The 25,800-nt window shown below is 45.8% G+C and overlaps 1 protein-coding gene across 1 annotated transcript; it reads left to right on the plus strand.

The window, feature by feature from the left end:
* The first annotated feature begins 7,360 nt into the window (after nucleotides 1-7,360).
* Nucleotides 7,361-9,814, plus strand: IGFL4 (IGF like family member 4). The gene is made up of 4 exons (XM_059666083.1): nucleotides 7,361-7,428; nucleotides 7,763-7,813; nucleotides 7,911-8,170; nucleotides 8,292-9,814. The coding sequence occupies exons 1-4, from the start codon at nucleotides 7,410-7,412 to the stop codon at nucleotides 8,376-8,378; spliced, it is 417 nt and encodes a 138-aa protein (XP_059522066.1). The 5' UTR covers nucleotides 7,361-7,409; the 3' UTR covers nucleotides 8,379-9,814.
* The last annotated feature ends 15,986 nt before the right edge of the window (nucleotides 9,815-25,800 follow it).

The following is a 25,800-nucleotide window of genomic DNA, read 5'->3' on the forward strand; positions in this document are numbered from 1 at the left end:
TGCGTGTCTCTGCTTGCAGCCCTACGCCCATCGCCTGAAAAAGTTACTTCATCAGGGTTCAGCTCAGGTAGCTACTCCTCCCACCTCCCATCCTGCTTCCTCCCCGTTCCCCCTTTTCCCCTCCCCCCGCCCCCATAATGGACAATGAGGACCCACTCCATCTGCCCACAGCACTCCTGCTCACCTCGGTCATCCTGCTGAGCATGCCAGGCAGTGACTCTCCTGGTTACTTGCCCAACCTGGATTCTTTCTAAAATTTCAGAGACATGCATATCTGAGGCAAAACTTCCAGCACATGTTTTGTGTTTTTTTTAAGGAAAAATAAAATTCTCCCTTTCCTCTTCCAACTCCATCCCACTTGCACTTGTCCAATGCTGTTACCAGTTTCTAGCTGTAGCCCCTTCATAGTTCTAAGTATCCGACCATCTGGGTAATGACGTCAAGTAGCAACACCTGGCTTCCTCTTCCTAGCGATGACTAGCCTCACATGGAAACATTTTATACTTAAACCAAATGTCTGTGAAGCGTTTTCCCGTGCCTCATATCATTTGATCCTCACAGAAGTCCTGGAGTAGGTAGATAGGAGACTCGGTGGAATCCTATTTTCTTTTCATTAGCCGGAAAACGGAGGTTTAGAAAGCTTAGAAACTTGACCCGACTGAAAAGAGGTAACAAATGGTGGACCTTGAAAATGACTTCAGGTTTTCTCACTGCGCAGAATATAGTCAAACGCTGCTACAGTTAAATATTTCACCCTTTATTCTCCCTGCGTGATCTACAATAATAATCTGCTCCATGTTGATATTTGCTGTTGTGTTGCTGACAATTCCTTGAAAGAGAAGTTGGGGTGCTTCACTGGGCTGAAAACGTTTAGCTACATCAGGAAGCAGGTCTAATTAAGCAAGTCTGTTCTATATCTATAAAAGGCTAAGTTGACTTGCGCATTCACGATACATATAAAGCTTTTGCTGGCACCAATCGCACGCATGTGTTTCGATCTGTCATTGTCGATGGTGACTTTGGTTGTTTTTGTTGACATTCTGAAGCTGAAAGAAAGCAGCCGAGTTGCATGGAAGTAACAATGGTGATTAAATATGATCATAACAGTGATCCGAGTAGATATAATTATCCTTATGTAAACGAAGTTGTTGTCATATTCAGAAACGAAGATGGAGAACCTCCTTTTGAAAGGGACTTGCTCATTCATTGTAAACCAGATCCTGATAATCCCGATGCCACTAAAATAAAACAAATCAGTATCCTGTTTCCTACATTGGATGCGATGATGTATCCTATTCTTTTCCCACATGCTGAAAAGGCTGGGGAATGGATATTGCATTAAGACTCAGAGACGGCTGTATAACCGACAATAATATTAGATGCAATGGATGATGCGAAAAGAAAAAATTTCCCATTGAATTTCTTAAAAGTATTACTCCTTCAGGAATGCCGTGTCATAAATTAGAATTGAAAGTAGGTGCAGTCATCATGCTACTGAGAAATTTTAATAGTAAATTGGGTCTCTGGAATGGTATTAGATTTATTATCAAAAGATTTCGACCTAACATAATCTAAGCTGAAGTATTAACAGGATCTGCGGAGGAGAGGTTGTTCTGATTCCAATAATTGATTTGTCCCCATCTGACACTGGCCTCAGTGTTAGAATAAGTTTAATCAATTTATCAGTCATTGTTTGTTTGTTTTTTAATATTTTTTATTGATTTTTTACAGAGAGGAAGGGAGGGGGATAGAGAGTTAGAAACATCGATGAGAGAGAAACATCGACCAGCTGCCTCCTGCACACCCCCCACTGGGGATGTGCTCACAACCAAGATACATGCCCTTGACCGGAATCGAACCTGGGACCCTTCAGTCTGCAGGCCAATGCTCTATCCACTGAGCCAAACCGGTTTGGCATATCAGTCATTGTTTTTATCAATGTTGTGGGGTTTTTTTGTTGTTGTTTTTTTTAAATATATTTTATTGATTTTTTACAGAGAGGAAGGGAGAGAGATAGAGAGTTAGAAACATCGATGAGAGAGAAACATCGATCAGCTGCCTCCTGCACATCTCCCACTGGGGATGTGCCTGCAACCCAGGTACATGCCCTTGACCGGAATCGAACCTGGGACCCTTCAGTCCACAGGCCGATGCTCTATCCACTGAGCCAAACCGGTTTCGGCTGTCAATGTTGTTTTTATATCATGTTTTTGATGTTTTTATATTATGTTTTTGTTCTTTTTATATCATGTCTTTGTTGTTGTTATATCATGTTGTTATTGTTTATTTATTAATCAATTTATATATTACTTTCATATACGTTTTACTAATTTTCTTTCATCTCTGACACTTGTATTACAGAGAAAGGGAGAATAGTGATATTAAAATATTTCTTCTCTAATTAATTTCCTTCCAATGTGCATGAATTCATGCACCAGGCCACTAGTATGCTCATAATTTCCTTCCATGACATCAGAGGTCTGAATGCACCACTTATAAGTAGGATTTTGTCCAATGACTTAACCTCCCAGAGCTCAGTGTCCTCTTCAAGCTCAGTGAAATACCAGCCCTCCTGATGTTAGGACTGTAAGTATCAATAAAGAAAACACCTGCAGAGATACCACGAGAACTGGGGGCTGCGGGCATGTTCCTTATGATCAAAATGGAGTCCATTTCTGGAAACATGTTGCATAGAAATGTTTCCAAACACAGGAACTTGGATTCTATTTTTTATATATATATTTTATTGATTTCAGAGACGAAGGGAGAGGGAGAGAGAGATAGAAACATCAATGATGGCAGAGAATCATTGAGCGCCTCCCTCCTGCATACTCCACACTGGGGATTGAGCCCTCAACCTGGGCATGTGCCTTGACTGGGAATTGAACCTGTGACCTCCTGGTTCATAGGTTGACACTCAACCACTGAGCCACACCAGCCAACTATGCTTACCAGGTACAAACAAGCACCAGACACAATCCAGTATTCACATTTCCAACATTCATATTTCCTAACTTTGCAGATCCTATTAACTGAAAAAAAAAAATAATGATTCATATCTAGCTGATTTAACAATCTCAAGCAATTGCCTCCAAATATCACCAAAACTACTCTTTAAAAGTCTAAGTGTCTGTCAAGGGTCGCACGTGATGTAAGCAGGGGGAACAGCCACTGTACTTAGATGTCAACAAGTAACTCCATATTGACTACGGGCACCTGAAGTAAGAACAACACTGTGAGAGCAGAACCATGTGGCCTTTTCCTTTCACCAAGAAGCAGCATGGGAGAGAGAATCTGAAGATCCTACGCTGCTTTGAAGACGGAGGAAGCCAAGGGATGCAGCCTAGAAGCTGGAGGGGCTAAGGGCACGCTTCTCCCCTGGAGCCTCCAGAAGGACCTGGCCCTGGGGACACCTGGCTTTCGTCCAGTGAGACTGATCCCAAGACTTGGGCCTGCAGAGCTGGGAGATAGTGTGTGTGTGTGTGTGCTGTGCTCAGGAACTGAGTTGGTGGAAATATGTCCCAGTAGGCAAATGGCCAACCTTGGAAAAGAAAATAACAGTGTGGGCGGTAATGTAAACTACATGCAAATGAAATGCATCACAGTCACTAAAGATGTCCTCTATATTGTATCTGAGTAATCAGAGCTCAGTGGTTAGAGCCTCAGCCCACCAAGGGCTCACCCCTCAGGAAGGTGCAGGCAAGATGAGAGGGAATGCTCACGGTGTACAAGCACCAGGCACAATCCAGCCAGAGAACAGCTGATGGAGGACTCACTGTCCTGCAGCCTCGACTCCTCCCTCAGATACTCACACGCTGCACATTTCAACAGTTTTGATAGATATATCTCTTTTGGCTTAATCTTCTCAAATCTGCCTCACAAATACATTCATAGTATACATTATGCAGTGAATAACACCCTGCAAACACAGAGGGAATTTTATCTAACCTCATAAACGAACCGGTTGTGTGAGGTTTCCAGGTAGAAGGTAGGAGTGAGCACTCCCAGCAATAACAATAGTCCCTGTTTCCAAAGCCCTTCTTTGTCAGCACTGCAGATACTACCTCTTCTAAGAACAGTTCCACCCCCCTCGCCCCCCCCCGCCCGCCAAAAAAAAAAAAACCCAGGAAGTCCTTTTGTGGTCACGTCTTCCACCCACACCTAACCCCCCACAACCGCTTTCTGTTCTCGATCTTTATAGTTTTGCCCAGATGTTACATCAATGGAATTACCCTGTCTGTAATCTCTGAAACTTGCTTCTTTCCAGCATAATGGCTTTGTGATCTGTCCAACTGTTTGGGTGTAGCAATAGTTCCTTGCTTATATTGCTCAGTAGTGTCCATTTTAAGGTTATTTCTACAACCTGTCTATCAATTCACCTGTTGATGGACATTAGGGTTGTTTCCAGTTTGGGGCTATTACAAATAAACCTGCTATAAACACTCACAGAATTTTTGTGGGACCATAAGGTTTTGTTTCTCTGGGGCAAATGCCCAAGAGTGTGCCTGCACACCTGAAAAACTAATGGATATTCTGTTAAGACCCACCCGAGACCTTTCTCAGACTCCAGGCAGCCAAAGGAAGAGAAAAAGCTACAAGGCAGCCCTGGCCAGTGTTTCTCAGTGGTTAGAGCCTCAGCCCACACACCAAATCACTGAGAATTCGATTCCCAATCAAGGGCACATACCTGGATTGCAAGTTCGATCCCCAGTCCCAGTCAGGGTGAGTGCAGGAGGCAACCAATTTATGTGTCTTTCTCACGTCGATGTTTCTCCCTCTTTCTGTCTCTATCTGCCCCCCATCCCTCTCTAAAAATCAATCGAAAAAAATATCTTCAGGTGAAGATTTAAATTTTTTAAAGCTTCAAGACAAAGGATCTAGGGCTCACTCTCCCTCCTGGGAGCACACCGGCACCTTTCCCTTCCTGGATTTCTTCCCCCACAGGCACGCATCTTTTAAACTCCAAAGGGCCCACAAGACTTGCAGCCAGGGGAGCAGTGGGCAGAGGCAGCTCGACCTGGGCTAAGCCTCTGACCCTGTCTCCAAGGCCCCCTTTGAAGGCCCCCCTTGACTTTTCCTCTCCTGTTGCTTCTTCTACCTTAAGCCCTCCCTTTGTTGCACTATCGCCAGCTTTAATAAACATACTCTCAAAAGCCACCTGGACTCCTGTTGTGAAATCTCTCCTACAGGAAGTCAAGAACCCACACATTACCCGTGGGCCCTAGGCAGACCCGCCCCGGGCCCAGACCCGGTCCCGTAACAAACTGACATCTTCACTATATTTATACTGCACCTTCCAAATCACAATGTAAACGTCTCCCCATTTATTTAGTTCATCTTTGATTTCTTTCATTCATTATTTATAGTTTCCTCATATACATGGTGTACGTTTTATTAGACTCATCCCTAAGTATTTCAATGGAGGGATAAATGGTACTGTTTTTTCATTTTCAATTTCCCATTGTTAATGCTAGTGTATAGAAACATAATTTTTTGTGTGTTGACTTTGTATCCTGCAACCTTTCCAATTTCAATGATAACTTCCAGTTTTTCATGTTTCCGCATGGGACACATAAGCCAGGATCGGGTGTGGCCAACCTTAACCTTGGCAGGACACTATCCCTCCTGGGACAGGAGAGCCTGGGAGGCTTAGGAAGAGCTGCCATAGCGCTGTTCTCACTGCTTCTCTATCCTTCAGGGAAGCTGTCCTAGGAGCCTTTCTCCTTGTCATCTCCCAGTGATGCCAGGTCTGAGGCTTCTACCTCGTGCTTCTGGGGTTGAGCTGCAGGCTCCAAAGCTGCTCAGACACAGCATGACATTCTCTCCTCAGCAACAGGGTCCTGTCATCCTTGCTGCAGTCACCTGACGCCTTTGTTCGATTGTCATCCTGTGCAAGGGGCGGGGGCAGCTGGCACCTGGGGCCAGTCTTACTTTCATTGTCTATGTAAGTATTAACCTGTCTGACTCTAAAAGGGCTTGATGGGCCTGGCCCGTGTAGCTCAGTTGCTTGAGCATCGTCCATGCACCAGGAGGTTGCTAGTACGATTCCTGGTCAGGGCATCTACAGGGTTGCAGTCTCCATCCCCATTAGGGGCCTGTCAGTGGATGTAACGCTCTCACATTGATGTTCCTCTCCCTCCCCTTTCCTCTTTCTATAAAAAAAAATCAATAAACTATTCTTTAAAAAATAATCAAAAAAATTCTAAGGGCTCCTTGTCTTGTGACTGACTGGCTGAATCTATCAGCTGTGCCTCTGGCTCTACAGTAGCTCCCGTGGGATTTCTATGTAGACTATTTGATTACACAGACAAGAAGTCCTCTAGGAATAGCTTATGGTTTTGCTTCATAGTCAGTTGTGCTGTTTATCGAGGGCTTTCCATTTCAGTCAGGAATTCCTTGCCTGTAGGTTGAGAATTACGAATGAAACACTAAGCTCATTCATTTAGGAAACAGGAATGTAGTCCTTCCGAGTCTGTTCTTCCAGCAGCTGTGCTGTGTAAATGGGAGGCGAGTCTCTAAAGGTGGGAGCCCAGGTGCATGGGCAGGAGGGCACATTAAGGAAACCTGCCAACATATATACCAACCCACAGAGACACCTGCCAAATTAAGAGAGGAGGGCTGGCATACGTGAATGCATGGACCACTCATACAGAAGTACGGCACATACACTTAAGGGGAGGGAGTCCCTCCACTAACCATGAGCTTTACCAGGTCTGAAAGTCTCTGCCTCCTCTCTTTCACCTTCCCAACCTATTCACTGTGACATGGCGGGGGGTGGGGGGGCAGCAGAGAACAGAGGGGCCATGGAATAACTCACTTATTATCTTGTGGCAACAATAGTGATGGTGACAATACAATAACAGTGTGAATCATGGATGGAGCCTTTCTTTGGACCAGACACTCTACAAGGTGCCCTTTCAGTCGGTTTTATGAATCCCAGAGGGTCTATACTATGTCTGTTCCTTTTTTATTCTCCCTACCAGGGTTTCTGCAGCCCCTGCTCTTCTAGATCACACTGCAACTTCATAATTTCCCCTTAAAAATTCAGAAGAATTACAGACAGTGCGGGTCTGAATGTGGATTGGCTATGAGAAGTGTGGGAAACTACGATGAGCCAGCATTTGGTGGGTGACGTGCCAATGAATCTTTGCTAACTTGGAAAAGTTAGTAAGTAATATTTACCCTGAGGCTTTGAGATATCTGAGATGGAAATCAGTTGGAACTGGTTCAGGAACATTTTCTTAAAACATTGACGTGGTTGTTTTTTTCATGCAACTATGACGCTTCATAACGCTCCCTTTTTGGCAGCCCTGCCCTTCTGCTGTGAGGTATATAAGTCACAGTCTACGGTCCCACAACCAGTCCTCCTGCTGCTCTGCCATCGACTACTCTGAGGGTCATCAAGAACCATGGTGCCCAGAATCTTTGGTAAGAGGGCACCAGCCCCAAGTCTAGCGTATGTGTTATCACACCCATACTGTACCTCTGAACTTCACACTTAATTCTCTCTCCTACTCTATTATTGGCTTCCCACCCCCTAAACCCACCCCCCGTAACATGTCTGACTGCATTACAATCTCTCCCCCAACCTGCAAATTTCAGAATCTTAGCTCTTCCTAGAGCCCTCCCTTCCACCCAGAGTCCGTCTCAAAATCCACTGTGAGCTGTTAGCAATGAAAGAAGCTCATTGGCATCTCTTGGGCCCCATGACAGCGACCAACCTACTCTCCAGCATTATTCTCATTCCCCTTCTGCTTCTCAGCTGCCGTCTTCATTTTTGAACTCCTGTTCTCAGACTCGGAAGGACTCACAGGTGAGAAAGGTGGAGGGAGGAGGTGGCACTTTAAGTGGGAGGAGGCTTCCAAGGTCTAAGACCCATCCTGGAGCCCCTTCTGCTCTGGCTTGTTCAGATACTGGGCTGTGGATGTGCTATCCAGCACCCAAGTGTGGGGACGAGATCTACAACCCCTTGGAGCAGTGCTGTGATGAGGGCACCATCCTGTCCCTGAATCACACCCGCCTCTGTGGCCACAGCTGCACCTTCTGGCCCTGCTTCCAGCACTGCTGCCTTGAGTCCTGGGGCTCTCAGAATCGGGCCACTGTCAGGTTTAAGGTCCCAGGCACAAAGTCCAACTGCATTGCCACCCCCCTCAGCAGGATCTGTGGCCAGGTAAGAGTCCAGTTCTGGCTGTGGGCAGGGCAGGGATGGCATTTGTTGCATCAGTCTCTGCTGAGCTTCCCATCACCCATGTCTCTCTCTGGTTCTCTCTCATCTCTCTATCTCTCTAAAGGAATACTTGCCCAGCAAGCCCTCTACCAGAACTGAATTTATCTGGACCATCCTGAGGAGCATAGACACAGGACACTCAAGACTGTAATATTTGCGGGTCAGCAGTCCTATGATAAACTATAAGGTCTTTAATCCTGGCCTGATAGCTCGGCTGGTTAGAGCATCGTCCTGATACACCAAGGTTGTGGGTTCAATCTCCAGTCAGGGCACATGCCAGAAACAATGTATAAATAACTGAAATCCTATATAATAAAAGGGTAATATGCAAATTGACCCTAATGGTAGAACCAGGAAGGACCGATCACTATGATCCGCACTGACCACCAGGGGGCAGACGCTCAACACAGGAACTGCCCCCTGGTGGTCAGTGCGCTCCCACAGGGGGAGCTCCACTCAGCCACAAGCTGGGGTGAAGGCTATGAGCACAGAGGCAGTGGCGGGAGCCTCTCCCACCTCCTCAGCTGCACTAAGGATGTCCGACTGATGGTTTAGGTCTGCTCCCTGGAGCGGGCCTAAACCATCAGTCAGACATCCCCCAAAGGCTCCCAGGCTGCCAGAGGGATGTCTGACTGCCAGCTTAGGCCCAATCCCTCAAGAAGCAGGCTTAAACTAGGAGGTGGATATCCCCCAAGGGGTCCCTGACTGTGAGAGGGTGCAGGCCGGGTTGAGGGACTCACCCCCCTGAGTGCATACATTTTTGTGCATCAGGCCTCTAGTATATAAATAAACTGGAACAACAAAGTGGTGTTTCTCTCCATCACCCTTCCTCTCTATCTCAAACCAATAAATAAAATTTTAAAAAAGGTTAAGTACTTCATTGTATTTAACAGTGCTAGATAAATAGTGGTATACAGGCAGTCCTTGGGTTATGTCAAACTCAACGTACGTCATTTCATGGTTATGTTGCCATCTCCCATTTATTTATAAAAAAAAAAATTCCATCATTTTGATATATGTACATATGTGCTTTATGTTTTTTATTATTTACTGTATTTACTACAAGTAAAGGTCAGGAATTGTTATCTTTCTTTTAAATTTTTTTACAGTTTCATTTCACTACTGCTGTGTATGTGCTCCGTATGAGTGACATAGGTGCTTATGTAAGTGGGTTCCAACTTACGGTGAAAATCACATTATGTCGCGTCATAGGAACAGATCTCCAAAGTAACCCAAGGACCTACTGTACTTTTTAGTTGATTTAGGCAGCCCTGCCTTAACTAGAGAAAGTGGTAGTAGATTTAATTATATTTCTTTCTTTCTCTAGACTCCAAACAATTTTTGTACATATGTATGTATCCCAGTCTTCTTATTAAATTTATTGGGGTTAAAAAAATAAACATGATTTTACTTATATGTGGAATCTAATGAATAAAATAAACTAACAAACAAAATAGAAACAGACTCATAGATACAGAGAACAGACTGACAACTCTTAGAGGGAGGGTGCTGGGGATCTAGGTAAAGGGGTGAGGGGATAAAGTAAAAAACAGCTCATAGACAGATAACAGTATGGTGATTACCAGAGAGATATAGGGATGGGGTTGGGGGTAGAAGAGGGTAAATGCTAATGGAAAGAGATTTGACTTTGGGTGATGAACACACAATACAATATACAGATAATGTATTATAGAATTGTACACCTGAAACTGATATAATTTTAGTAGAGGCCTGGTACATGAAATTCGTGCATGGGGGGGGGGGTCCCCTCAGCCCAGCCTGCACCCTCTGCAATCTGGGACCCCTCAGGGGATGTCCAATTGCCGGTTTAGGCCCAATCTTAGGGATCGGGCCTAAACCGGCAATCAGACATCCCTCTCACAATCTGGAACTGCTGGCTCCTAACTGCTCATCTGCCTGCCTGCCTGCCTGATCGCCCCTAACTCCTATATAATAAAAGGGTAATATGCAACTTGACCCTAACAGCAGAACGACTGGGAATGACTGGTCACTATGACACACACTGACCACCAGGAGGCAGATGCTCAATGCAGGAGCTGCCCTCTGGTGGTCAGTGCACTCCCACAGGGGGAACTCTGCTCAGCCACAAGCCAGGCTGACGGCTGCCAGTATAGCGGTAGTGGTGGGAGCCTCTCCCACCTCCTCAGCAGTGCTAAGGATGTCCGACTGCAGCTTAGGCCTGCTCCCCGCTGGCAAGTGGACATCCTCCAAGGGCTCCCAGGCTGCCTGAGGGATGTCTGACTGCCAACTTAGGCCCAATCCCCCAGGGAGCGGGCCTAAGCCAGCAGGTGGTCATCCCCTGGGGGTCCCAGACTGCGAGAGGGCACAGGCCGGGCTGAGGGACCCCCCTGAGTGCACAAATTTTTGTGCACCGGGCCTCTAGTTTTTAATAAGATGGCTGCTTGACTATCCTAATCAGATAATTCTGACATCTGTACCATATTGGTGATTGTCTTTTCCCATTCAAGCTATGACTTTTCCAGCTTCTTAATATGATGAGTGATTGCTGATTTGTCCAGGATATTTTCTTCTGCCTTATAGGGCTCCTCTGACACCATGCCACCTGCTTATTCTTTGGGTTCTGAGTCCCCCAGCCAGTTTGCCTCTTACCTTCATTTTTCAGTCTTCTTTTATGTTTGCTTATATGTAATTTCCAGGTACTTATGTGCCTGGAAGAAATATGTGTGTACTAAATGGGAGAAATAGGAATAAGTTTTTCCATTCTTTCTTGTCTCAAAACAAGACGGCTTGTGCACGCTTTCATTTTGTAACAATTACTAGTGCAGAATATGGCCTGGGTATTAGCAGTTCCTGTCCTGCCCCTCAGGCCAAAGCATTACTATTTGTGTGGATGCCACAGGGATGTGCTCCAGGGATGGGTAGACAAGCTGGCCTCCCACCACAGGTCCCAGTGCTGCCCTATGATGGGCCCTCTTCTCTCCCTTCACTGCAATACTGTGGCCACCACTGTTGCCACAACTGCTGCTTCTGTTGCTGCTATCACCAACACCACTTGGCCCAGGCTACCCCCTGTGGGCCCCTGCAGTGCCCAGACTGCCATAGGCATGAATATGGGTGCTGGGAAGCCAGGCCAACAGCTCAGTGTTCACACTGCCCACTACCTGCCATGCCCATGCAGGTGAGCATGTCTGTCCACCATGTCTCCTCTATTTATGACCACAACCCATTGTCTCATTTTCCTTTTGCCTAAAATGCCCCAGACTTAGAGCTGAAGAAGCCACAACTGGGAAACAACAACAGATGCAGATTTTTTTTAATGCTCCAAAAGATCGACAAAGGCACAGACTAGCAAGACAAGAAATGTTCAGACAATAATGTCTCCACTCCAGCCAAACACAACAAAAATAAAACTGTGAAGCCACCTCCACACACTTTGGCAAAAGATAAAGAGCTGGGATTTCCACCCTTACCAGGCTGTAAGGTGGAGTCTCCACAACACCCCCAGATGGTGTTAGAAGTCCCAAGAAAAGCATAGGGTTAGGGAACCTGGATTTTCAGCCCCATCCAGCAGCAGCAAGGCTGCTATTCAACAGTGTATAGGAAGCTCTAGCCAGAAAAGTTAGGCAAGTACAAGAAATAAAAAGCATCCAAACTGGATTAAGTACAACTATCTCTATAAAAAGATCTTGCAGATAGCAGATCCTTTAAAAATCCAGAAACTACTAGACCTAGTAAAAGAACTCAACAAAGTTGAAGGACTCAAGATTAACACACAAAAATCAGTTGTACTTCTATGCACTAGCAATGAAGAATCCTAAAATCAAATTAAGAAAACACTTCCAGGAGAACCAAGATAGTGGCATAGGTAAACACCTGTATTTGCTGCCTCCCACAACCACATCAAAATTATAACTGAAAACAGAACAACTATCATCCAGAACTGAGGGAAAGCTGGCTGAGTGGAAGTACTACAACTAGAGAGTAAAGAAGAAAGCGCACTGAGACTGGTAGGAGCTGTGGAGGCGAGGAACGGGCTGGCACCCAGGTGTGCCACTTTTTTAATCGGGAGGGAGATACAAGCTCCCACTTGCTCTGAGCTCCAGTGCTGGGAGAGACTCAGGGGGACCCAGACACATACGGAGAGAAACTGGTCTGTCTGGCATTGGGGCAGGAATGCGGGGGCAGCTTTCTACCAGATGAGGTACTTGCAAGGGTCATTGTTCCTGTGCTGGGACCTCCCCGGTGCAGGGCTGACTGGCAGCCATTGCTGTGTGCTCCACCCTGGAGATTCCCTGAGACCCTGTCCTACCCAATTTACAACCCCACCCAAGCTGTGTGCAGCAGCTTTTGCATATGAAGGGCCTGTCCCTTCTCAGCCTAAAACCTGTCACACAAGCTATAGCTGAGTCAGGGGGCCCCAAAGCTATCAAAAGAAGGCCCAAGGCTGCACCAGCACCAGCCTGCCTTGCTTCACATCTGGGCCTCATCTGGGCACTTCCAAAGCCAGTACAAAGAGAAGAAATCTGCAGATCTCACTGCTGGGTGGCCCCAGGCAGTGGCTGACTTTGAACCTCCTTGGAGATCCAAAAGGATCTCCACTGGTCAGTGTGAGACCATACTGGATTACAACTCTTCACATCCTTAAGAGACACACTCAAGGGGCAGAACCAGTGAGCACCAAAGCCCCATTGAAGCAGGTCGTGCCCCATGAGGGTGTGTCCTGCACAGCAACTCTTCCATTGTAGACACAGCTGGTCCTCACAGCCAATTGGCCTGGAGGTCAATTCCTCCCAGTGATACCAACAGCAATCAAAGCTCAACTACAACAAGACTGTGCACACAGCCCACAAAGGGGTGCACCAAGAGTGTCCACCTCAGGTGATTGGGGAGGCTAAGCCACTGGGGCGTATAGGACACCTACTACACAAGGCCACTCTATCAACTCAAGGAGACTTAGCAGCTACCCAATACACAGAAACAAACACAGGGAAGCAGCCAAAATGCAGAGACAAAGAAATATGTCACAAATGAAAGGAATGGAAGACAGCAAACTACTGAATATAGAGTTCAAAACCACAGTTATAAGGTTACTCAAGAATCTTCTAGAAACCTCCAAGGAACTCAGTGAGACCTTCAAGGATCTTAGTGAGAATGCCAAAAAAAATGGAAAAGGACCAGTCAGAAATTAAGCATACACTGACTGAAATAAAGAATAATATACAGAGATTCAACAGTAGACTAGAGGATCCCAAGAATCAAGTCAAAGATTTGAAATATAAGGAAGCAAAAAACACCCAACTGAAAGGGTAAAAAGAAAAAAGAATCCAAAACTATGAAGATAGTGTAAGGAGCCTCTGGGACAACTTCAAGTGTACCAACATCCGAATTATGGGGGTGCCATAAGAAGAGAGAGAACAAGATATTGAAAAACTATTTAAGGAAATAATGACAGAAAACTTCCCTTACCTGGTGAAAGAAATAGCCTTATAAGTCCAGGAAGCACAGAGAACCCCAAACAAGAGGAACCCAAAGAGGACCACACCAAGACACATCATAATTAAAATGCCAAGAGCAAAAGACAAAGAGAGACTCTTAAAAGCAGCAAGAGAAACACAGTTAGTTACCTACAAGGGTGTACCCATACAACTGTTAGCTGATTTCTCAACAGAAACTATGCAGGCCAGAAGGGAGTGGCCAGAAATATTCAAAGTGATGAATAGCAAGAACCTACAACCAAGATTACTCTACCCAGCAAAGTTATCATTTAGAATTGAAGGTCAGATAAAGAGCTTCACAGACAAGAAAAAGCTAAAGGAGTTCATCACTAACAAACCAGTATTATATGAAATGCTGAAGGGTATACTTTAAGAAGAGGAAGAAGAAGAAAAAGGTAAAGATAAAAAAAAATATGAACAACAAAGTGACAACAAACACATATCTATCAATAAGTGAATCTACAAATCAAATGAATAAAAAATCTGATGAACAGAATAAACTGGTGAATGTAATAGAATCAGAGGCATGGAAATGGAGAAGACTGACAATTCTCGGAGGGGTAGGGGATGTGGGGAGGGTGTGGGAAGAGATTGGACAAAGATCTTATATGCAGGTATGCAGTACCTATGGGCACAGACAGTGGGGTGGCGAGGGCCTGGGGTAGGGTGGGAACCAGGTGGAGGGGAGAATGGAGGGGGGGAAGAGGGACATCTGTAATAATCTGAACAATAAAGATTAAAGAAAAAACAATTCCACTTACACACTTAGGAATAAATTTAACAAAATGTGTTGAAGAACAATACACTGCAAAGCACAAAACATTGTTGAAAGACATTAAAGCCACGTTCATGGATTGGAAGACTTAATAGTGTGAAGATGATGATATTCCCCAAAGTGACCTACAGGTTCAATATAATCTCTATCCAAATACCAACAGCCTTTTGCAAAAATGGACAAGCTGATTCTGAAGTTCATATGGAATTACGAGAGACAAAAAAAAACAAGACCAACGTTAGAGGGCTCACACACACCTTAATTTCAAAACTTAATTTTATCTTACAGAATTGTTTCTAGTGATAAACTTCTATTTTCCTTAATGTTTACATTACTTCAGGTTTTAGTCTATATACTTTTTGAGTTTTTGGATCCCAAAATGAATTAAATTTCTTTCTAGTGCAACAACCACATGAGTACTTCTTGAATTCAAATGCTGAGCTTTTTTTTAAAAAAAAGGAAGGAGCAAGAATGGTAAGAAAACAGTGTGGTACTGCCATAGGGTAAACATAGAGACCAATGGGGTAGACTTGAGAGTCCAGAAATAAACCCATGAGTCTATGGCCAACTGATTGTGTATAATGATGCCACCATCATTCAACGGGAGAAGGATAGGTCTCTTCCACAAATGGTGCTGGGACAATTGCAAAGGAATGAAGTTAGATTCTCACCTCACACTGCATAAAAAAGCTAGATATTTACATTATGTCACTTGCCAAATAAAGAAGTGGGTGAACTTCTTTTCTTTTTAACCCGGCCTGACATGGTTTAGTATTAAGCTTGCAGCATTTTTTAAAATATATTTTATTGATTTTTTGCAGAGAGGAAGGGAGAGGAATAGAGAGTTAGAAACATTGATGAGAGAGAAACATGGATCAGCTGCCTCCTGCACATCCCCTACTGGGGATGTGCCCACAACCAAGGTACATGCCCTTGACCAGAATCGAACCTGGGACCCTTGGAGTCCGCAGTCCATCCACTGAGCCAAACCGGTCAGGGCAGCTTGCATCATTTTAATTTGATTACCACAACCTTAGTGGTTTAAAAACAACAGAAATTTGCCCTGGCTGGTTTGTCTCAACGGATAGAGCGTCAGCCTGTGGACTGAGGGGTCCTGGGTTTAATTCCAGCCAGGAGCACATGCCTGAGTTGCGGGCTCGGTCCCCAGGGGGGCATGCGGGAGTAATGATGATTCTCTCTCACCATTGATGTTTCTATCTCTCTCATCATTGATGTTTCTATCTCTCTCTCTCCCTCTTTCTTCTTGTCTAAAATCAATGAAATATATTTTTTTAAAAAAAAAGAAAGAAAGAAATTTGCAGTTCTGGAGGCCAGGAGTCTGAAATCAAGGTGCCAGCAGAGCCAAGCGCTCGCCGAAGGCTCTGGGGGAGAATCCGTTCCAAGCCTCTTCCAGGTTCCGGTGGATGCTGGTCTCTAGCCTGTGGTTGCATCACTCCATCCTCTGCCTCTGCCTTCACGTCACCCTCTCTTCCGTCTGTAGTCTACGTCCCTCTGCTTTCCTCATATATGACTGTACTTAGGGCCCACCTGGGTAATCCAAGATAACCTCCCCATCTCAAGACCCTTAACTTCATCACATCTGCAAAGACCCTGTCAGGGGATGATGGTGGTGGTGGTGGTGGTGGTGGTGGTGCTTGCGATATAAAGTAACATTCACAGGTTCCAGAGATTATCTTTGGGGGAACCTACCACAACCATTATATTACACAGCCTTTCAAAGATACAGTAAAGACAACCTCCTGACCAATTGGGAGGTTGACACAAGAAACGAGTAAAAATCGGTCTACTTTACGAAGCGTCAAAGGGCACAAGAATTTGGCAAGAGGGCTGATTTTAGGAGAGGCTACCTCCAGGGGCTCGGCAATACTATCATAGATTTGGTTTCTTCCGCATCTTCTCTGCCTCTGGAGCCTGGAGCACACTAATCATGACTTGCCTCCTGGTTGAAAACTGGCTTCCAGGGCTTTCGTGGTCATAGGTGCCCTCAAAGAGTGTGTATCTCCCACTGCATCTCCCTCCGCTCCCCAGAATGACCTCTCAAAAATGCAAAGTGGCCGAAACCGGTTTGGCTCAGTGGATAGACCGTCGGCCTGTGGACTGAAAGGTCCCAGGTTCGATTCCGGTCAAGGGCATGTACCTGGGTTGCGGGCATATCCCCAGTGGGAGATGTGCAGGAGGCAGCTGATCGATGTTTCTCTCTCATCGATGTTTCTAACTCTCTATCTCTCTCCCTTCCTCTCTGTAAAAAATCAATAAAATATATTTTTTAAAAAATGCAAAGTGGTGCCTGGCCGGTGTGGCTCAGAGATTGAGCGTCAACCTATGAACCAGAACGTCACGGTTCAACTCCCGGTCAGGGCACATGCCTGGGTTGCGGGCTTGATCCCCAGTGTGGGGCGTGCATGAGGCAGCCAATCAATGATTCTCTCTCATCGTTGATGTTTCTCTCTCTCCCTCTCCCTTCCTCTCTGAAATCAATAAAAATATATATTTTTTAAATGCAAAGTGGCTTACATCACTCCCATCCTTATATGCTCTTCCATGGCTCCCCAGTGCCCACAGCATGAAGTTGAGACCCTCAGTGTGCCAGACAAGTCCCAGAAATTCTGCAGACCTGGCTTCCCACACACCCTGGTCCTTTACACCCCAGCAACATCGAGTTTCTTATGGTTCCACAACACTGCCCTACCCCTTCTCTCCTCCATGGCTTGCTCACCCTGATGCCTCTGCCTGCAACAGCCTCTGGCCCTCTCCCTCCCCGGCCCCTGGCTAATGGTGCTATAGACTCAGACAGATCTGAGGGACCAAAGTGCTGCGTGATCTTCCATACTCTTGGCTCTAAGTTGCTTCATACTGTTATTAGAGAGCTAATACCGCTCGCCCTCTGGCGGCCAAATGAGGCAACAGCAAAGAGGGATGCTACAACCTTTCCCCAGAGCAGGAACCAATCCCAAGGTCACAGCTAATGATGCTCCCTGGCCATCTTTACCTGCCAGGCACCACGCTAATAGGCAATCCACGTGCAATAAGTATATCTTTTTTTAGTAGGTATTATTTTCTTTACTTACTGTCTGTCTTCCCCACTAGAATGTGGATGCAAGAACTTCTGTTTTGTTCACAGCTAATTGCCAGCATCTTCAACAGGAAGGCGGAGCACACAGTAGGTGGTCAGTAAGTTGTGTGGAAAGGAATTAGCATCCATCCTGCCCTTAGACTCAGGCCTGAGTCTCCCTCACAGGACGAGGGATCCCCAGAAGCAAGATGGGTCCCTTGTTCTGGACATGCTCTGGGCCTCAAAACCCCAGAATCCCCAGAACAGGCAGCCCCTAGCCTCCTCCCAGAACCTGCATGGGCCTTTCCCTGATGCAAGGGAACAGGCAGGCAGGCACCCCTAAGCCCAGGGCCCCTATTTCAGGGGCTGTAGACAGATCTGGGGCAGGCGAGTGGGGTGCACAGGAAGCCACATGATAAGATGGGGAAGGGGATTAGAAAAAGAAGAGGGGTGGGCTGCAAGTTGGGAGCCAGGAGCCTGCTCTCCAGAAGCCTCCAGAAATTCTACCCTGGCCAGTTTTCACAGTAGTTAGAGCATCGGCCCATAGACCAAAAGGTCAGGGGTTTGATTCCTGGTCAAGGGCACGTACCTGGGTTGCAGGTTCAATCCCCAGCTTCCTTGCAGAAGGCAACAAATATGTCTCTCTCACGTGAATGTTTCTCTCTCCCTCTCCCTCTATCCTCTTCCACTCACTCTAAAAGTCGGTGGGAAAATATCCTCTAGTGAGAGTTAACAAAACAAAAAAATTCCAAGGCATTCCAGGTTCCAACGGAGTCTTCCCGCCTCAGTTCCGCAGAGGAACTTCCTAGGACGCGGTCTGCAGGGTGGCTGAGGGCACCTTGTGAACAGAGGCATTAGCCCGGGGAAGGGAGCAGACCCCAGACAGGAGCGAAAGGGAGCAGTCCCCTCCCCCATAGAGAAGAAGGAAAAATGGGTATTTATCATGGGAGTTTCCCAAATGACCAAAAGAGGGACCGAGGCAACAACTGTGGGAGAAGGCTGCCTGCTCCCCTCCTCCCACCAGCCCCCCAGAGTGCACCACGGCCTCCGGCGAAAAAGGAAATCCCTTCTGAAAGTGCCTCATCCACAGTCACTGGGTGTGGACAGTTGCTCTGCACGCATCTTTCTGCTTTGCCTTTTCGCAGGTGCTTTTGTGAAGAGGGAAACGCATTGTGTTCAGCTGCCGTTAGCTTAATTCTAACTTTTACGTACTTAGCAATAGGGTGCGGAGGCCTCCATCTGTACACTTGTTCAGGAACACGCTTACCAGGGCAGCCCGAAGCTTACAACTGCCCTGTGAGGGACAGGCTGTCCTTAAGTCCATTTCACAGATGGAGAAAGTAAGGGTGGCTTAATAGGTGATACTCACAGGTCTTTGTCTCCAACTATGTGCTAGGAACGGGAGATGTAATGAGAAGGGAGAGGGGACATGATAGCCCCTTCTTTGTCTTTAAGCGGGGAAATTACCCATCCTGGGTTAGTCAGGACGGTCCAGGTACACCTATTGACCCAGAATAAGCAATAGCTCCTCCCCTCTTTTACTCTCAAGTGTCATTGTTTGGACAATAAAGTATACCGTGACCCTACTTATAGACCTCCCTGTACAGTAGGAGAGACAGAAATTAATCAAAAGATTGCACACTTAAGTTAATAACCACAGTTATGATAAACTAGGGGCCCGGTGCACGAAATTCGTGCACTGGGTGTGTGGGGCGGGGGGGAGTGTCCCTCAGCCCAGCCTGCCCCCTCTCACATACTGGAAGCCCTCAGGCGTTGACCCCCATCACCCTCCAATCGCAGGATCCGCCCCTTGCCCAGGCCTGACGCATCCGGCCCGGCATCCGGCCCGGGCAGCGGGGACCTGCAGTGGCAGCTGGGGGTGCCACGATCACGCAGGCTCCGCCCCTGCCCCTGCAGGACGCCTCTGGCTGAGGCGTCCGGCCCGGGCAGCAGGGACCCGCAGCTGCAGCGGCCCCGTGATTGTGGGCTTCGCTTTAGGCCCAGGCAAGGGACCCCTAGCTCCTGGGACTGCCAGCTTCGACCGTGCCCAGCTCCCATCGCTGGCTCCACCCCTACTTCCTGCTATCACTGGCCAGGGCGGCAAAGGCACCTGATTCTCCGATCATGGCTGGGGGGGCAGGGCAAAGGCGGGCCCAGGGCCGTCTTTGCCCTGCCCCCCAGCTCTTAGCTCCCCCCTGGGTTTCCTGTCACTGTCAGTGGCAGGGGGCTTCTTCCTGCTTTCCCTTTCGCCTCCCTGCATTGTGCCTACATATGCAAATTAACCGCCATCTTTTTGGCAGTTAACTGCCAATCTAAGTTGGCAGTTAATTTGCATATAGCCCTGATTAGCCAATGAAAAGGGTAGCTCGTACGCCAATTGCCATTTTTCTCTTTTATTAGTGTTGATATGAAGAAGGAGCAGAAACCATGTAGGGAAAGCAAATAATGGGACTTGTCACCTCCTCAGAGGTGACAGGGAAGAATAGTCAGTGACAATTAGGCCGGGGAAAGGAAAGTAAGCAGGGTGAGCATTCCAGGCTTGGGAACGTCAAGGGAAAAAATTAAAATTCTGCATTGTGTTTTACACTTGCCCTTGCTATAATCACCATTTAATCTTATTTCTATTATTGTCAATACAACAAAGAAAACACGTGTTGTTTGCTAACTGCAAGAGAACCTGGTGAGTGTTTATACTGGCTGAATTAACTATAACACGACCAAATAAAGGCAGTAGATAAGTTAAATATTTAAAATGTTAACTTCCTGAAGCATGCAGGGAGTAAATATAATTTAATTTCCTACTGGAAAATCCCAAGATTAAAGGCAATAGAACAATTGCCCAATGACTAACGGTTCAGTGAACGCTCACAAGTGCGTGTCACAATTTTAGGCTGATAAGATGCAGACTAGATAAAATTCTAACAAGGGAAGACTTCACCGCCATCCCTGGCTAATAATTACAGTCTTACTATCATGAAGGAACCTGATATGCAAGTATTTACGAAAGACTAGCTGAGTGTTTTGTAACCTTAAGGCTAAGATGCAAAGTTCCTGGATTTCACAAGCTTCCTGTTTGAAACTGTGCACCGTGTGTTCAAAAGTCCCCTCAGGGGCAGGGCAGTCAAAGCATCTTCAAGGGCAGCCAGAAGGGCAGGTGGCTGGGGGACGCAGGAAGAGGGAGTGAGCGAGGTGAGGCAGGTGAAGGCAGCCATGGTGAGGAGCTCGGGACCCTTCCTGAGAGTCATGAGACGCCACAGAAAAATGTGACTCATGCCCTGACCGGTTTGGCTCAGTGGATAGAGCGTCAGCCTGCAGACTGAAGGCTCCCAGGTTCGATTCTGGTCAAGGGCATGTACCTTGGTTGCGGGCACATCCCCAGTGGGGGGTGTGCAGGAGGCTGCTGATCGATGTTTCTCTCTCATCGATATTTCTAACCCTCTATCCCTCTCCCTTCCTCTGTGTAAAAAATCAATAAAATATATATTTTTTAAATGTGACTCATTTCTGAAGGTGACCTTCAGGAAATATGTGATCAGATCTGAGCTTTGGCCTCACAGGGGCCAGGGTGCATGCTGGGAGGTCACTGAGCAGAGGGGAGCAAACTCCAGGTGCTAGGACAGGGGTCCTCAAACTACGGCCCGCGGGCCACATGCAAATACAAATATTGTATTTGTTCCCGTTTTGTTTTTTTACTTCAAAATAAGATATGTGCAGTGTGCATAGGAATTTGGTCATAGTTTTTTTAAAACTATAGTCCGGCCCTCCAACGGTCTGAGGGACAGTGAACTGGCCCCCTGTTTAAAAAGTTTGAGGACCCCTGTTCTAGGAGATGGTGACAAGACCAGGGTGAAGATAGTGGAAACAGACAAAAGAAGTCTAATTCGTAAAAGATTTAGGAGGCAACAGCAACATGACTTAGAGGTGAACTGAATATTCATTTAGTCATTTGGTATTTATTGAGCACCTGCTACATCCTGGCCATTGGTTTGGGTGCAAGAAACAAGAGGGAAGAGAATAGAAGTTGGTCAAGGATGGTGCTCAGATGTATGGCTTTTGTAACTGGAAGGTGATCTTATAATTCCCTTAGATAGGGACTCCTGCAAGAGGATTCATTTTGGAAGAATAACTCATGAGCCATTTGGGGAATCTTGCATTTTAAGTTCCTCTGGGACATCCAAGTGGAGATGTCAAGTACACAGGTGAACACACAGATCCAGAATTCAGGTGAAAGTTCTAGGCTGGACATAAAAACCTGGAAGTTATCTGCATTTCAGTGGTGGCTGAAGCCATTGCCTGGATAAGATCACCTGGCAGGAAAAGTATAACAAACAGAGAAGAATGAGTGAAAGGGAGAACAAAAGACCAGCCAGAGAAGCAGAAGGAAAATCAAGACAGTCTTATGACACCGAAGCTAAGGGAAGAGAGTATTTTGAGAAGGAAGTGGTCAATTATGTCAAATGCTAACCAGTTGCCTGAGATCACCCAGTTAATAAGTGGTAGAGCTAAAATTTAAAACCAGGTCTTCTCTAGCCAGTTTGGCTCAGTGGGTAGAGCGTCAGCCTGCAGACCAAAGGGTCCCAGGTTCGATTCTGGTCAAGGGCACATACCTTGGTTGCAGGCTCCTCCAAGGCCTGGGCCCTCGTCAGAGCATGTGCAGAAGGCAACTAATCAATGTGTTTTTCTCACATCAATATTTCTCTCTGTCCTTCCCTCTTTCTTCTACTCTATCTTAAAAAAAAAAAATCAACGGAAAAATATACTGGGGTGAGAATTTTTAAAAAATAATAATTAAAATCAATAAAATAAAATTTAAAACCAAGTCTAACTATTTAATAACTATTTAATAAATGGTTCTGGGACAAATGACCAGACATTGTGTCCAAACTGGGTCTTCGACAGGTTACAGGGGTTATCAGGGTCACCGTACGGAGATCTAAGAACATCCTCTTTGTCCTCACAAAGCCAGAGGTCTACAAGGGCCCTGCTTCCGATACCTACATAGTTTTGGGGAAGCCAAGATCGAGGATTGATCTCAGCGAGCACAGCTAGCAGCTGCCGAGAAAGTCAAAGTTCAAGGTGAAGCTGTCCCAAACATTCAAGAAAACACACAGGCTCCAACTTGCAAGAGGAGCGTGAAGAGGAAGAGGCCGATGAAACAGGTGTGGAAGTTAAGGACATAGAATTGGTCGTGTCACAAGCAAATGTGTCAAGAGCAAAGGCAGCCCGAGCCCTGAAGAACAACCTCATGGGACTGTAAATGCTGTTACGGAATTAACAGTGTAAGCACCTAAAAAGGAGGACCTGTTTTGTGTGCCTCAAAAGGTTACTGCAGCTTGGTTCCAAATGTGCACTGTGTCTATCATTAATAAAGTGATGGCTTCTTGTGGGATGAACTCAGTGGGTGCTTGGTCTCTCCCCGCACCCAGAAAGCATGAAGACTTTAGAAATGAAAGCAGATTTATTTCTCTTAAGACCTCAGCTTCAGCTGAAAAGATTTAGGGCCACAGGTGACCCCTTAACATCTCAGCCTTTTCCCTTCCTGTAAGAAGGAAAGTATTGTCTGCACCAGGCTCTCTGTTAAGAACTTTTTTTAAAATCTTTATTGTTGAAAGTATTACCTATGTCCTCTTTTATCTCCCATTGACCCCTTAGAGCTCACCGCAGGCCTTTGCCACCTATTGTCTAGGACCTTCTTGTCTTCAGAGACGACAACTGAATTGTTAAGTTTCTTGTTTTCAGTTTCTTTCCCAGTTGTTAACCGTGATCACATGCTGATTCTTCTTTATTTAATAATCAGCTCCTTCTCTAACCTGCAATCTTGCTGAACACTTTGGACCTTATCTTTCCTTTATGAGAGTCAGTGCACGTTGGTTACATTTTGACACCTAAGAGCTTGATAGAGGATTGGAGAGATTGCATAACGAATGTGATGAAATTACCACACTTTGTATAACATCAGAAGCTACCTTATGAAGGGAAGGATTTGTGCTATTATGTACAACTAGAGGCCCGGTGCATGAAATTTGTGCACAGGGGGCGTAGGTGGGGATGTCCGACTGACATCCAGAGGAGGGGGCCTAAGCCGACAGTCGGGCATCCTTAGTGCTGCCACGGAGCCGGTGGGAGAGGCTCTCGCCATCGCCACTGCACTCGCCAGCCATGAGCCCAGCTTCTGGCTGAGCTGTGCTCCCCCTGTGGGAGCACACTGACCACCAGGGAGCAGTTCCTGCATTGAGCATCTGCCACCAGTCGTTCTGGTGTCCGGCCAAAACCGGCTCTCTGACATCCCCTGAGGGGTTCCAGATTGCAGGAGGGTGCAGGCCAGGCCGAGGAACACGGGAGGTTGGCCAGCTGGGGAGGGACTGTGTAAGGGCTCCAGGGCGTGTCCGGCCCGTATCACTCAGTCCCAAACAAAGGGACCCTGCAGCAAGCTAACCTACCAGATGGAGAGTCTGCCCCTTGGTGGTCAGTGCACGTCATAGGGAGCAGTGGAGCGGCCTTAGCATATCATTAGCATATTACACTTTGCTTGGTTGAATGGTCAACCAGTCAACCGGACACTTAGCATATTAGGCTTTTATTATATAGGATGCAAACACTCTGCTCTCACACACTTTAATCTACAAAGTAAATGATGATTAGGGTAGTCTTAATCATGCTAAGACAATGAGTGAAAACCAGAACTGTATCAGGCAAACATACTTGTGATTACCCAGTTTATGATGAATACAAATAATGCTATAGAAGTCCTAAGAAGAGTAAAGTCAAATTTTCCGGGTTTGGGTTGTTAATATGGGCGAGGGTAAAGCATGGACTAGGAAGGCTCCAAGTAACTTAGAAGCAAGAATCTGAAATGAGTAAGTAATATTACCCCTAGAAGGAATGTTAGAAAGATTAACATCATGGAAGACTTTTGGATCTAAAATTCATAGACATTTTATTGAATCCAATCTTCTCGGTTCCTATGGGAGTATTATTTTAGTGATGTGAATGTTGGCGACCAAATAGGTTAAATGCCTTCCCCAAAGACAGTCACTAAAAGTATTGTATGTACCTTTCCTTTGTGGCAGGCTATCCTGGAGAAGCACAAATTGACTTCTGACTGAGAATGATGTCCTGCTTCCATTTCACTGGGATACAACGGATTCGTTTCATTCGGCTAACAACAGGCCCCTTGGCTGCCAAATCTGAGACAGCCAGTGATTCTCACTTCAGGAAGAAACTTAGGGATATTCACTCATAATTTACTCATCCTTCCTTCTGTACAGTTAACAAACTGCCAATTCTTGGTTACTTTTTTAGAGAATTGTATTGTTCAAGGCTATTATAGCCACCAGTGCTGTGGTTCTGTTTCTTCCCACCTCAAGGACCTTGCTGTTGCTAACCCTTCCTTACGTTGATTCCTGTCCCTTAACCATTTTTCCCACCATCCTTGAAATGTACAACTAACTTCCTTTGTCACAGAATGATTATGGAGTGCATAGTTCAAACCTTTTGAAAAGGAATTACTCCTTCCTGGTTCGCAAACTGATTAAATACCTGCGTTCAAATATTTGGTAGACCATTTAACAATGATATCTTAACATCTGGCTTCATCTATAAAAATAGACCTACTACAAAACATATAGGATTGCTGAAAGTATTTGCCAAGTATCTGAAACTGGCACAGGTTTACTAAAAGACTTTTATTTTTCAGGGGGGTTGGGAGGAGGGAAATGTAGTGGACCAGTTTAGTTCCTTAGCTATACTCACACCATGTTTCTACCATTCACTTAAAAATTGATTTTTTTAATTATTAAATACTTGAAAGGATGTAGATAAAAGGCTGTGTGTACATCTGGTTTTTAAGAAAATAAGCATTACCCCCCCCCAAAAAAATAGAAAATAAGCATTGCAGTTGGGGACCCCCGTCTACACTTTCTCAGTCCTCTTTCACTCCATCAAAGGTAACCACTATCATAAATTGGTTGTTTAATTTCTTAGTACCTATTTTATGTACCCCAAAAAAGGTAGCATTCTGCAAGTTTGGAAACTTTAAATAAAATTGTATATTATACATTAAAAAAAAAGAATAAACTAGATGTAGTAACTTGGAACAATGTGCATGAAATATTAGGTGACAAAAGGCAAAGTGATATGCATGGTTTTTTTTAACTAGAGGCCCAATGCACAAAATTTGTGCAAGGGGCTTGGCCCCCACCGCTGCCGCCCCCGCCTCCTCTGCCTTGGCCCTCGTCCACTGCAGTGG

Source organism: Myotis daubentonii, chromosome 15, assembly GCF_963259705.1.
Source record: "Myotis daubentonii chromosome 15, mMyoDau2.1, whole genome shotgun sequence".
NCBI classification, from domain to species: Eukaryota; Metazoa; Chordata; class Mammalia; order Chiroptera; family Vespertilionidae; genus Myotis; species Myotis daubentonii.

Bases quoted from the DNA above. Each gene is read 5' to 3' on its own strand.
- IGFL4 (XM_059666083.1), top strand. The intron at 7,814-7,910 runs GTGAGAAAGGTG...TGGCTTGTTCAG, and splicing joins AGACTCGGAAGGACTCACAG to ATACTGGGCTGTGGATGTGC. The intron at 8,171-8,291 runs GTAAGAGTCCAG...ATCTCTCTAAAG, and splicing joins TCAGCAGGATCTGTGGCCAG to GAATACTTGCCCAGCAAGCC.